Source organism: Corvus brachyrhynchos, unplaced genomic scaffold (assembly GCF_000691975.1).
Source record: "Corvus brachyrhynchos isolate BGI_N302 unplaced genomic scaffold, ASM69197v1 scaffold4, whole genome shotgun sequence".
NCBI lineage: Eukaryota > Metazoa > Chordata > Aves > Passeriformes > Corvidae > Corvus > Corvus brachyrhynchos.
The window spans coordinates 7653112-7667529 of record NW_008237878.1 but is presented as its reverse complement, the minus strand read 5'-3'; the positions used below and the strand labels follow the sequence as shown (position 1 = coordinate 7667529).

At 45.5% G+C, this 14418-nt stretch overlaps 1 protein-coding gene across 7 annotated transcripts in view; it reads left to right on the top strand.

Moving 5' to 3' along the window:
* GRIP2 (glutamate receptor interacting protein 2) overlaps positions 1-14418 on the top strand; it is a 266026-nt gene that overhangs the window by 236159 nt on the left and 15449 nt on the right. For all 7 annotated transcript variants that reach the window (XM_017732544.1, XM_017732542.1, XM_017732543.1 and 4 more), the window contains exons 15-19: positions 5328-5394; positions 6199-6344; positions 6635-6779; positions 11044-11183; positions 13463-13639. In XM_017732544.1, coding sequence (XP_017588033.1) covers positions 5328-5394; positions 6199-6344; positions 6635-6779; positions 11044-11183; positions 13463-13639 — 675 coding nt within the window. The remainder of the gene's footprint in view (positions 1-5327; positions 5395-6198; positions 6345-6634; positions 6780-11043; positions 11184-13462; positions 13640-14418) is intronic.

The following is a 14418-nucleotide window of genomic DNA, read 5'->3' as shown; positions in this document are numbered from 1 at the left end:
CTTTCCCTTTCCATTCCCCAAAGGATGAGTACAAAGTCGAAGGGGTGAGTCTCTCACTGACAGTGCTTTGTACTCCTGAGGGACCTCTGTGCCCTCAAGCCTCATTTCAGTCTCCTTTGTGTGCTAAATGAAGAACACTGAAGCTGCTGTGTGCATGCTGCTCCACACGCTTTGAAGGGACACGAAGCCAGCTAAACTCTCGTTTTCTCCATCCTCCAGTACCTCAGCCTCTGTCCTAGAGAGAAGGGCATTTGCTTGTAGAACAGCTGCTCTGGCTGAAGATCAGAGCATGCTCCTTTCTGCTCCAAGAGCTCTGAAGCTCACCTATTTACAGCGACCTCTGAGGCTCTGAATGGTGGGGATGCAAATACATGGAAAGTGAGAGTTTTGACATAGGGATGTGAAGATTTGACTCTTGTTAGCCTGAACTACCCATCTCCATTAGCAGAACACATGCCTCCAATGCTCTGATCTTGCCGGCTGCATCCAGTTCTAATGATGCAGTTATGCCTTTGTCGGTTTTCTCTAAATCTCTTACAAATTAAAATCTCCAGCAGTGAGAAGCTAATAGTCACATATTCTTGTACGTTCAATACCTCACCTCTTAAAATAAGATATGGATTTGCTATTACCCTCTGGAAAATGATAGTTGATTACTCGAAAGATTGCCTTTTGTGTTGAGAGTTTTGGTTTTTTTTCTGTCTCAGATATCCTCTCCAAGGGCTGGTGGTGACATTCACTGTAGGGTAGAGGTGTGTTGATGTTGATGTTGCTGTTTAAAGAGATATTGAAATTGCCATTAATTTTAGATATGCAGTAATGCTTTATATAGCTTGTTTATCAAATTACCTTGATATATCTTAACAAGCCAATTCCTGTGCCCTTGGTGTGAAGTACTGCAGATAAGGAGTAGGCAGTATATCTGCTTGCAGGTGATAAAACCGGAATTTGGGTAGATAGATAACTTCGATTAAGTTGCTTAAGCAGTGTAATCACTGTCCTAGTGAGAAGATGGATCTGTGAGCCGAGCAAATCTAGTTTTGCTGGCCCTGTATTAGCCTGTGCCCTGCCACCAGCCCGGCTGAGCGTGTCTGGAGGTGGGGCAAGCCCAGCAACCACCTGTCCTACCCCCTCACTCCCACTACATCTGATTCACTCCGGTGCTTTTATCCTGGTGGGATATCCTGATCTGGTTTTGCTACCTGGAGATTGTGAAAGGGAAAGGATCTGTGATGAGGCAGATATCCTGCTGGAGGCACTGATAATTTATGCACCTGCTGCTAAACTAATGAATGATAGAGGAAAAAGTTGGGTTCTGAGGATCTGATTTTCACTGCTGCTCTTTGTAATCAATTCTGATTCACTTTTTTTCCTCTTCTCATTCCTTAGCTATCCTGAGACTATTTGGTTTCTGATTTTGTTATTTACAATTTAAAAATGCTTCTTATTTAAATGCATTCTTATGGCATTATTACAGTTTCTTTAATTACACATTGGCAGTGTTGCTTTGGCTTGGTCAATAACAAAGGGCATTTTAAACGGGTTGATGCCTATGAAATATGTGCTGGTGCTCCTTGGAGGGGAATAATTTACCAGTACAAGTCATTATGCATTCTATTAAAAACACAAACCGGACATGTGTTCCTGGCCTCATCATCCATCACAGCGTAAACACCGAGTGAGCCACAACCCCAGCAGAGAGACTGAAAGCCATTTATAAAAAGTAAATAACAGTATTGATCAATTCACCTTTTTATCACTGCCCTGTCACTGCCAAGCAGTATTTTCATTTTGAGTTTCTCCCCCACCACATGCTACTACCTTCACCAGCTGTTGATTTATGAAGCCTTCTCTGGGCCACTGAAGCAGATTTAAACTATCTTTTGTACTGGTAAACCCACCAAAAATACAAATGTGTCTGAAAAAGAGTCTGTTTCCACCTGAAGTGGCTTGCCCTGGCAGATGGAGGTTGAGAGCAAGCCATGGGTTTCTGCTCGCCAGCTCCTGCCTCCATCTCTTCCCTTGACTTCCTTTGCTGCCATCTCCATTTGACACACAGGAGACCAAAACCCCAGAGGCAAGGCTGCATTTCCAAACTGTGTCTTCCTGCAGCAGAGTTACCAAGACAATGTCCTTTGAAGAGAAATAACCACATTAGCAGCAGAAATGAATGGATAAGGAGGCTTTACTCATCTATTCAAATGTCTTAATGCCAAAGACCACAGCCCTAATAATATAGTTTAGGTTGGTGCTGTTTTAATTGCAGGCAAATTGGAAATTGTCTATCCAAAATCTCAGCAGGGATCCATGTATGTAATGGCTCTGACCTGGACTGAGCCACCCCTTCAGTGAAATGCAGCTCTCTCACCTTCAGACAGGCAGCTGTTGAACAGAGAAACACTGTCGCCCTGCATGAGTGGTCCAGGATGGTTAAAAATGTGGGTCCCAGGAGTGCTCAGGGCAACCTGATCCCAGCAGACAGGCAAGAAGCCCATCTGGACACTCTGCTGGTGTGCCAGGAAGGGCTTTGAGATACCGAAGGTTAATTAATGGAGTCAGTAACTACAGGTTTTTAGAATGAACAGCAAGTCTCTGTTCTGTGCCGTGAGATTTCATTATCTTAACCTTGTATCTTATGCCTCTTGAGAGAACATGGTTATTCATTAAGTCTCTCTAACTTACCCTTCAGATTTGATGGTTTTATAAAGCCTTTGCATTTTACATTAAGTAATTATGTAGTGTGATGATCCCCCATCCCTGGAAGTGTTCAAGGACAGGTTGGAGGGAGCTTTAAGCAACCTGGTCTAGTAGAAGGTGTTCCTGTTCCATGAGTGGAACTAGATGATGTTTAAGGTCCCTTCCAACCCAAGCCATTCTATGATGATTCTGTGATAAATATTTAAAAGAGAGGGCTGCCATTTATTAAAGTTTGAGTTCTCTGTTGGTAGGGACAGTTGTATGCAGTTGTACATGGCTCTTCCATTTAACTCAGATCTCAAGAAAATCTGTTTTGAGAGCAAAACTTCCAAAAAAACCCTGCAAACAAAATCCAGAACAATCTTTCCTTAAAACATGCTTCATTCTCTAATGGATAAAGCACTTGGTTTGTTACCCTTGCTTCTTGCCTGGGAAGCTTGTGCTGTGTTCAGTGCTGACACCAATTGTGAAGCTTCAGAAGGACAAGGTCTCATTCTCTGCTCACAGACTGACTGTGTTCTGAACCCCCCCACATGTCACAGGACTTGCAAGGCAGACGCTGAGATAAACATAAATTCTGCAGAGCTCGAGGCATGTTGTTGTCTCTACTTGCTTGCCTTTTTTTTTTCTTCCTTCCTCTTTGCTCTTTTAATTGTTCGTGGTCTCCAGACATGTTGTTCCAGCTGTGGCTTGGTCAGGTTAGAGATGGCCATCCCAGACCACCACCAGGACAGGTTAGGATCCTCCCTAACCCCCTTCTGTCACACTGCCTCTGCTTTGAAACTAGTAAACAAACCTTGCAGTGAAAAGTATTTTGGCTAACCTGGATCGTTTTGACAGAACCAGGCTAGTGAGTGATTAAACATGCAGCAGTGCCACCTGACCCAGGGCTCAGGGTGTGCTCACAGGGTCTCCCCTCACTTCTGCTTGGACACCAGTCTGTACACCTCTGTCAGCAGCAAATACATGTCCTATACTGAAAAGGAGAGCAACAGTAATAATTATCAGGGTGATGCATCTCAGTCCCTGTGCTGTTAGTCCCTGGTGTGTGGCCTTCTCAGTCAGCGTGGGGATTTCTTCATTGATTTTTCCTGCACTTCACCATTATTCCCAGTGCTCAGCTCTGCCCAGTGTGTTGTCCTGTCTGCAGTCCAGTCCATGCTGTGGACAGACTGAATATAGGCAAAAGCCCTCGAGGAATCTCCATGACACATCCCTCTCCCTTAGACCTGCAGACAGAAGCACAGCGTGAGTGTCCAGTCCAAAATTGTCTGGTACCAGGCTCCAGTAATACATGGGGAAGTGAATTCCTCCCGGCTCTGTACCATTCAGCAGTTGCATTGCTGTGACTATTATAAAATCAGTCATGGTCTGCTCTTTGCTGTCTGACCTCACTTTCATACTCAGCTCTGCCTCAACTGAGATTGGCTGTCTTTTTGCTGTCTTTAGTACAGAAGGTTTAGTTATTTCTGGGAGAGGATATCCTTAAAGGTGTTGGGTTAGACATATGTTTTTAAATCTCATAAATGAATGTAAACAACAGAAAAATCTAGAGCAGAGAGGTTGGTAAGCACTTATTATGTCTGACTTTCTGGGTGCTCTCTAACTGCTGTTCAGGCAGGTGGATCTCTGTGTTCTTCGTGCCACGTGCCTCACAGATATTTTAATCTCTGCCCTGCATCTGACATGTTCAGAGGCTCCGAGTTTCTTTCTTCCCACACAGTTTTTGTGAGAAGCTGAGAAGCTCTGTCAGCTTTAAATGAGGCAGTGCAATTCCCATGGCAAGGCAGAAGGGAAGGATGCAGAGTGGAAAGGATGCTCTTTCTTGGTGAATGTTTGGCATGTGGATGACAGGGAGGTCAGAAGGAGTTTGAGTCATCAATTTCTCTTGGGTATCTCAGGAGAACAGCAGGTCTTGCAGGCAAGTTTGAAAATGTAAATGTTCTCAGAGATGCGTACTCCCATCTCATGGGCTGAAAAAGTTATCAGGGTTGACCAGGAGATAAGAGTTGGAAACTACTCAGCCCTTCCAGCTCCACCACAAATCACCCCTGATTCATCTGGTTGTATGATAAAGTGCCCTAGAGATCTGAACCAGCTGGAAAACTGTGCTTTATCTACTTTTTCCCTGGGTTCTTTTCTACCTGGAAAATTTCACAGCCCACTTTACTTGAAGAACACAGAAATGCTTGTATGGAGCACAGGGCTGAGCTGGGTGCTCTCCAGGCAGCAGTGCTAGTTCTGACTGCAGCCATGGCCATTGGCTCCCTTGTGTGTGAGGGGTGGTGAGGGGTGATAGACAGTGCTGGGATTGGTAGTGCCACCTCTTGCTGCTGGACACCTCTTGCTGCTGGACACCTCTTGCTGCTGGACTCCACATGTCCTCCCCTTCAGGAGTCCAAATGAAATTCACCTGGGCAAAGGGCAACCAACAAATGTTGCGGGGGTTTGCGTTTTTTTTTTTTCTTTCTTTCTTCAGGGGCTTCCAGAGTTCAACTGTGAAGCATCATTTTGTGAAGGGAATATAAATCCCCTTTCCTTATGTCTGCTTCTCCCCATTAAGCATCCACCATCCCTGTCCTGGACAGCAAACTCAACACCAAGCTTTGTACCATGTGTCTCTTTTGCAGCTGCAAGCAGAAAGCTTGGGGATCCTTTGATTATCTCTGACATCAAGAAGGGGAGTGTAGCACACAGGTGAGTGCAGGATTTTCCATCTGTCAAACCCACTGCAAAATGGCCATCCATGATAGAATGTCTACCAGGGCAGTCGAATGGAGCCCATGCAGTAGCACTTGGGCCTGGGTATTGCCAGAATCCAAGGAGATCTCAGCACTAGAGATTTGTCTTAGACAGTAGGGTTTGCAATAAAAACTGTCTGTACTGAAGCAAATAGAGTTGAGCTAATGAAGAAGGTGACCAGGGCACTGGTTTAGATGTCTGCTGGCTCTCTAGGAGATGGATATTTAGCTTTTAAGAGCATGTGGTAAAGGGCTTCATATATCCCAGGAGGTGCTATGGCTCATCAGGTAGTTTGCCACGTCTCAGCTTCTCCTTTGGTGAACAGAGGGGGTGAATTGTGGGCACTGGTGAACTGTGCAAGTAACTCAGCATTTATTGACTTCCCCTCTGATCCCAACACATCATAGAAAGGCATTCAGAGGAATTTAGTGTGGCTGCATGGCTCATTTCTAAGAGTGCTCACACAGGAGTTTCCATGAGGGGTAGAATATGTCAGTTGAACATCAGGCATCTTCAGGGTTGTAGGTTACCCAGGATATTCGTCTAATCTTCCTGGCTGGTTCTGTGTGGATACATGCTCTACACAAATGTCCTCTGTTTAAATTACAGGTGTCCCACACTCAGCTCATGGTTGTTTTCCAGAAAAGATCAAGGACAGTAAAAATTAATATTGTCATTTCCACTGCAGAACTGAATGTGTTGTGGCATCTGAAAGGCAAATACAAATGTACTCTTAGTTTTCTTTTCCTCTCCATGTAGAACTGGCACTTTGGAGCCGGGAGACAAGCTGTTAGCCATTGATAACATCCGACTCGACAATTGCTCAATGGAGGATGCTGTGCAGATTTTAAGGCAGTGTGAAGACCTGGTCAAATTGAAGATTAGGAAGGATGAAGATAACTCTGGTACAGAAATCCTGATGCAAACTGGTGCCTGTCCACTGTAATGACATTTCCCAATAGGTAGTGCAAACTAACAGAGATAAGGGCTGCTGCTGTCCGGTCACTACTTTCCAATTGATTATAGTCTATTTTTGTTATTCTGTCCTTAAGTGATGTCTGGAAGGTTAAAATCCTATTTGGTAAGAGTGTGGCTGAAGACTTCTGGCTTTTGCTTCTAGATGCTCCAAGTCTTTCCTATGACTACTTTTATATGGGAAATGAAAATAATTCAGCATTCCTGTTTTCTCTTTCAGATGAGCAGGAGACAACTGGTGCTATTATCTACACGGTGGAGCTGAAGCGATATGGGGGCCCTTTGGGAATAACCATCTCTGGGACGGAGGAACCTTTTGATCCTATTGTCATTTCAGGCTTGACTAAACGAGGGCTGGCAGAGAGGTGAGGTTTGGGGGCAGAACAGTTGAATTGATTTGAACCAAGCCAAGTTTCCTCTGCTGTCATAAACTCTTCTTTGGTGTCTTAGTCTGCTAAGAAGGAAAAGTGCTCTGAAGGTACCAAGTGACATGAAGAAGGGTGGTGGGGGCTGTGCTGCTGGGCAATGAGAGAGGCACTTCAGGAAAAGTCAAATCCAGTGAGTCAGGTGAATTCTGCAGCCAGGAACACATTTTTATCTGCCCCTCTTCCACAGGGGTGCTTCCTGGTCTGGGATTTGCCATGCACACCTTGTGTCAGGAGAGTGCTTGGGCTGCCTATGAAACCACCATAGACTCTGTCCAGGACTCCCGTGTTGCTAAACTGGCTTATGGCCATTGCAGGTGTGTGTCCTTCTGAAACCAGGGATCTCAGGCGTCTTCTGACCTGTCCTGGCTGGTTGCTCAGTGTGTTACATGTGAAGTCTCTCAGTGCAGGGTTGGTGTGCCCAAGCATTTAATACTGAATAAACATAGAAGCAGATTTACCTTCAACCACCGGGGAGGTTACTGTGTTCCTGGGTCTGAATATACGTGGATGTGTGGGATTTAAAGGATCAGGACATTCCTGAGAGTATGAGGTGGAACTGAGTCATACACTCTATCTTAATTAATCTTTCTATACGGGAGCTGTGACTTGTAAATAGATCATTTCAGCAGTCCTGACTCATGCTTCTCTAAGGGTCTCTTACTTTGTGCTGCCTGACAGGCAGAACAGCAACAAAAAAACCCCTGAGCAAACCAGTGTAAAGTGCAAGACCTTGGGGATGTTTGACAGCAGATCTGGCCTTCTGGTTCTTTCTGTTCAAGGCCACACTCCCTCTTAGCTGGACACAGCTCTGTGTCCTTTTCTGCATTGTGTTCGCAGAGCTCTCAGCACACTGCTGTGCATTTCCATTGCTTCCCTTTGGTGTGCGGCATGCAGAATGTCTGTGTCTCCTGGGAAGGAAGGGGATGGACTTAGTCATTAGTGATTGTTCTCTTTGGGGATTTTATATCACTGCCTGTCACTGTAGGATTTGGTCTTTTTCCCTATAAAATAGCCACAGAGTGTCCAAGGCTTTTCTATATAACACTTCTGTACTGTACCTGCAACCCAGCATGAGAGAGGTTAAGAACAGCCAGCTCAAATGCTGTCAGGTGTCAGAAGACATTCTTGTACCTTTGTTGATCTCAGTTCCCTTTGCAATTCCATGGCTGTTCCTCCTTTGAACTTGGATGCACATCGGCGACTGCTCTGTGGAGAAGCGTAGTGCAGGCGAGTGCTGCAGCACTACTGAATTTTGATCAGGGGTGAGCAGGCGGTGAGGAATGAAAAGCCTTGTGAGAGGAGTGATGGAGCTGTTCAGCAGATTCGCCGTGGCTGAGTAGCAAATGACAGCGTGGGGACAGAGCAGCACAGGGATGTCTCTGGGTAACCTTGGCTCCCTGAGGGAAGGCGAGGAGCGCTGGGATGAAGGCTGCTTGCAGGAAAGGTGCAGTTTTTCTCTCCTCTGAGTGAGAGAAGGGGGTGACTCGACCTTGTCAAGGGAAGAGGGGTGCTCCTAGTATTATCCTAAATTGTCCCTTTCCTGATGTCTCTACCTTTATCTGTGCCACAGATGCCCTTAGCCAGGCTCTAATTGAAAGGCAGGGATTTAAATCCAAGCCCATGCTGCCTCTTGCTGGAGCACAGGACATGCTTCAGCAGCACTGACATGTGGTGGACCTGATCCCAGTGTCTGATAACGGGAATCCATGGGCCATTCTTGCAGAGGCACAAGTGAAAGTCTGTGCTGCGTCTCGGGTTGCTGGCAGTGGGGGAGGCAGGGTGTCCTCTAGGATCTGTCACACATCTGTCTGTGGTTGACAGGCTGCCTAAGCCAGAAAGGCTTCAGATTCAGATGACTTAGGTTTTATCTTGACCTTGAACATTTTTTTCCTTGTGTCTGATCTTATAAAAACTTACAAAGGCAGCTCAGGCTGTTAAATTGGTGTTGAGCTGTGGCTCTCTTCCATGTTACAGTGTCCCCTCCTTGAGTGCCTGCAGATGGCTTAAGCCAGTGCCATAGGACTTGTTCTCCTTCTTCTCGAGAAAGGGAGTGTGCCTGAACAATATTGTTCAATTCTGATTGAGGTGTAATGGTTCTCCAAGAGCAATTTTTGGCTATTGCTGACATTTTAAAGTGCCTGACCAGCCTCTGTTAATGCCACCTGCTCAAGTAGATGGGGGTGGCTGTAGGAGAGTCCAGGAGAGTCCAGGAGTGTCCCATGCCAAGCCATGTTGGCAGGGAGGAAAAGGGATGGTGGCCCTGCCCATGTGCCAAGTAAATCCCTACCACACATCTGTAGCCATCTCTTCCCCAGTGCTTGCTGGGTAGTGCTTGCAGCCCCTTTTACACCTTTCCACTTCCCTGTTACTCAGTTCTGTTCTTGCATGTCCCCTCTGAGCAAAAAGGAACATGCTGCCCATGGCTCCTTAGGCTGCTTTCTGTTTGAGGTGAACTAAGGACTGTTGACAGTAATAGAGAGGCACGACGGTCATTAGCTGAAAACTTCTTTCTCTGTCAGTCCTGCTCAGCTTCTGTCTGCTTGTCCTCACAGGGCACTGAGAGGACTAGACTTTGGTTTGCTTTCTCCCCCTTGAAGAAAAATACCTGGCTGAAGGTGACCTTTCTCTTTAATTATTTCTATATTTTTCCCTGCCGAGAGACTTTCACAGCTACTGCAGAGCAGTCATGTTGTTCAGGGCTGGGTGGTTGGGCTGGTGTCTTAGATAGATATGTCCCCATGCTGAGTTCAGGGATACAGCAGGCGACCCTTGAATGCTGAAGCACTGCAGTGAGGGAAGGATCAACTGTAAACTGGCAGCAGTTTAGCTTGATTTTTTGGACTACAATAGATGAAACTGTTAAGACAAATACTCCGGTCCCAGTTTGATCTGTAATTTGTTTGAACGCACAAGTGTTTCCCTGACAGCTTTTCCAGGCTGATTTGAGTGGGACAAGACGGACATCTAGTGGCTGGTGGGACCCTCATGGCACTGCTGAGTACTTCAGCAGCAGAAGGAGCCACAGCCTGAGCAGTCCTGCCTGCTGCTTGGCTGCATTTCCTGATTTGATGTACTTATAGTAGATGTTTCACAGCAGTGTGTATACAGAACTTTGATATTTTGTGGAAAGCCACACAGCTGTTTTTGCTGCGAGGATACATCAAATTCCAGTTCTGCAGGAGCTGCTGTCCAGTTTGGAGATGCAACCTGAGGGAGACAAGTTGCCATGGACATAAAGATACTGCAGTCCAGATTTGCGTCTCCTTCTGGCTCCATCACAGAGGTTCCTGATGGCAGAACCTCCCACAGTACTGGAGGAGGAGGTGGTTGCTGCTCTCATGTGCTGCCATTTGGGAGCTGGAATGTGAGTTTGAGAAGCTCAGTCCAGCCAGTGGCAAGTGTGAGCTCCAGCCTTGGCAGCAGCTCTGGTGATGGACACATCCTGCCCTGTCTTCTCTTCCCAGAGCTTTGTTGGGAAGAGGTAAAGTGAGCCTTTGTCTGTGAGCAGACAGACGGGAAGGATGGAGAAGGGAGAGAATTGCTGTGACTTGTTAGTTTGCTTGTGCCTCTTGCTGAAGCCTGAGGATTTATCTAGGTGAGAGCAATAGCCAGTGCTGGAACATGGCTGAGCAATAAAACACAACCTCTTCCCAAGCTGGTGGAGAAAATCACAGGGTTGTAGCTGAGTAGCGTGAGCTCTAAGCATATCATTAACTGCAGCTGGTTCAGCTCATGCTTGCACACACATGAGCAATTTTGTTCAGCTCTTTTGGTTTGGGTTTTTTCCAATAGGTTTCTAGGTTTGTCTCATAATTTCTTCCCATCAGGGTGAACATGTCCTTCAGTTCCATGTTTGATGATCATGTTGGGCTCCACATACTGAAAATGCTTGTGCTTTTAACCCCATTGCTTTAAACCCCATTGTTTTGTCTATAAGCTGGTCTGCAGTCCCAGTTCCCAAGGGATTTGAGGAGTTCATGTGTTGCCATGTGTATTTGTATGTCTGTGCACATGGAAGATGGGGAGGACATGGATTTCTGGTATGTGGTGAAGAGGAAGTCAGAGGTATAGAGTGTACCAAGAGGGAACAAAGACATTATTTGAAAGTGCTGAGAATTAATTGCTTCAAGCGACAGCTGAGTGTCCTGTCTTCCAGAGGAATTGCTTCTCTGGACTTTCTGACAGTGCCTTTTCCCTCCAGAACCGGAGCCATCCACATCGGGGACCGGATCTTAGCGATCAACAACGTGAGCCTCAAGGGCAAACCACTGAGCGAGGCCATCCACCTGCTGCAGATGGCAGGAGAGACCGTCACCCTCAAGATCAAGAAGCAGACAGAGAGTGAGTTGGGCAGCTGGGGTGAGGAGGGGGCAGGCTCACCCCAGCAGGGACCCCAGGCCATGGAGCAGCCACTGCTGGGGGATTTCTGCCGTGTCTTGTGGGAGGTGAGATGAGGCAGTGTGGTCATGGGCATGGCTGGGCACAGTGGGACAATGTGTGTGTTTCTTGAACTTCTGACTCACAGACGAAAGAAAAGGCAACCCAGAGGTTCTCTGTGGTGATGGGAAGAGATGAAACAGCAGGTTTATTGGCAAGAGTAATTTTTAATTTGGATTGACACCTTGTACTGTTGTTGCCACTTCCTGTGTTGGTGTTTCACACAGAAGTGAAGCAGAAGTTGTTTTTAGAAGTATAAGAATGTGGGATTTTTTGAAAATACAGCCCCCCTAAGCAAGCAAAAAGACTCTGAGTTGGTAGAAGCCATTAAAAATCCCCTATTTTTAATTAAACTTTTTGAAAACAATTGGCAATAGATTTGTTACACCTATTTTCCTGGCTTGGGGTCCTAAAATCAATATTCAAAGCATCTAACTTCATCCTAGGGATCCCCTTCTGGTTTCCCTGCAGAGCTCCCTGTGGCCTTGAAGCTGTTGTTGACATGGTATAAAAAAGAAGAAGCATACTTAGACTGGCAGGCCACTGTTTCTTGGGGACAGAAGGGTGATTGGAATAAAAGAGAGATCATGCAAACTTTTCTCCCTGATTGCATAACCATAGCCAAACAGAGGCTTTTTCATTAAATTCAAAAAGTAACAGGTGCATTCTGGCTTCATTTCAATCTCTCCTACCCCCAGTATTTCCCTTTTTTTTTTTGGTGCCATGCTTCTGCAGTCTGTAGATTTGGCTGGACTTACCCAGCCAATGGTCCAGAGTGCTATGGGAATTAGAAGAAATCAAGAGATAAAGCTTTTCCAAGCTAGCATGGCCCTTGGAATGCCTGTCCTGCATCTGAAAAAGTGGCATCACTCTTAAACATAGAATTTTTATAGACCTCAAAGAGGTTTGCAAATGTGTTGGAATGCACCTGTTTTACAAATGGATGAAGACTGGGCAGGGAGTAGGGACATGGCAAATAGAGGTAGAAATGGGGAACTGATTCCTCTTCAAGAAGCCCCAGTCTCTTCCCCTGTAGCCAAATGTCTTGGTCTTTGGTCTGAAATGCTCTTTTTTTGCCCCTGCTGACACTTGCATTGTCACAGCCACTTGGTAAAATAATTGACATGCAAGTGCCTGTTGGAGACTTGTTAATCATTCTGAGAATGAAGCAGGTGTAATTGAAATTTCAAGGTAATCTTGAGTTAATCATGGTGAGCAATCTTCTGAAGGCTTGGAAAATAGGGACTTTCAGGACACCGGGCTTTGTTTGGTAAAATAATCTGTCCTCATTGACAAATGCAGACTTTGAGAGGGCTTTTTATCCCTCAGGTCAGAAATCTAGGGTGTGGACGGCTAACAGGATATCTAATCAACAAGGACTTTAAAATATTCAGTACAAAGAAGTGCTTGTGCTGAGAAATCATTCTTTGCATAGCTTTTTGCCTGAAACAAAATTTGATATAATGATAATAAGGGCCTGTTAGCACTGAAATAATGAAAGGGAAGGTCTGAGCTTCATGGTTCACTTTCAGCTCCAATTTTCCAATCACTAGTCAGGGGAAAACCAGCCTCGAAATACCACACCCAAGAATTCTGCTGTTGTCATGGAACTGCATGGGAGACTCTGGGATTAGCCTTGAGTTGTTGCGAGGTTGTACAGTCGTGGAAGAGGGCTGTTATTTCAGCAGTGGTGTTTGTCATTGCAGTCTCATTAAAACATCTGTTTGTAGCCAAGTTTGCTGCCAGCACCTGCCCTGGTGCTGCTCTGAGTGTAAAGGAGCCCCTCTGAGACCAGAGAAGCTACAGGGTATTGCTTGCAGGGGCCAACACGTCTCTGGGCAGTGCTGTTTGGAGGAAGCTTCCAAAGGCACAGGAAGATGCGCTTGTGAATTGAGATTAGGTCCCAACCCTCTCATATGTGGTAATCCTCAAAATCCCCATGGCTGCTCCTTGTATTTCTTGTGCTAAAAACTCACAAAGGCATTTTTTCTTGATTCATCTTGAGATAAGAGTAATGCATTAAATCCTTTCAGCTTCATTGCACATGCCTTTCTCAGCTACTTCTGAAGAGCTAAAGAGGTACTTTAAAGACTTACAGTACCTGGGCTTCCTCCCGTGTCAGCATAAGCTTTTCCCTGAGGCTTGCTCTTCGTGCCTGCTAAAGCAGGATGTTCTGGTTGCAGAGTCCTACCCCAAGAAGTCGGGGAGCATAAATGAAGTCAGCGACCCAGAAGATGAGCTGACAGACTCCCAGAAAACTAGCAAGCTGTCTGAGATATACTCCACCGCAATTCCGAGTGTGGACAATACTGTGGAGTCCTGGGATGGCTCTGCCATTGATGCTGGGTATGGAAGTCAAGGTAAGCCAGGGTTGTGTTTTCTTAGGAGTTTCTGGTCTCTCTAGGTCTTGCCTCTGAACATGAGCCAAAGCCTGTGGCCTGACCACATTTGTATGGCTTCTCACTTCCAGCAAGGAACAAAATGTATTTTAGAATGCACTCATGTGGTGCTTTGAGTTGGTGTATCTGTTTTAGGCTTTTATTGGCACATTTGTTCTGGCTTATATGGCATCATACTGTTCTCATCATTTTCAAAACCATTACAACACTTTATAATTCGCATAATCAGAGACAGTATTCAGTGGCCGTATGTTTTACGGAGTATTTGGTCCATAGCTCACTTTTATTTCTCCAGAGAGGCCTTGTAGGACATAATAATCCTCTTCATGATGTTTTAAAATCCACAAGAATGTCTTGTGACTAGAAGCACTTGCTTAACAAAATAATTAAGGTAATACTACAAGAAAGTATCTCTAACTCTCTAGTGAGTGATGAGATGAACACGTGTCTTTGAGGTCAGGTTTATTCAGCTGTAGCTTCTAGCAGATGTGGAACTGGAATAGAGGATACTTTAGTAATGGGGATATATTTTTACTTGGATAAAAGCACTGGAAAATAGTTATACCAGTTCAGATTTAGTGATGTAAGTTAGTATTAGCCTGTGTTGAAACAAACCAAAATCCTGAATCAATGCTGCAGCAGGAAATTGGTGGAAAGACTCCTGTCCAGAACAGAATGTGAAAATGGGGAGGGATGCTGCAGGGTGCTGCTGCAAAGTATGAGTGTGCTGTGCTCACTGC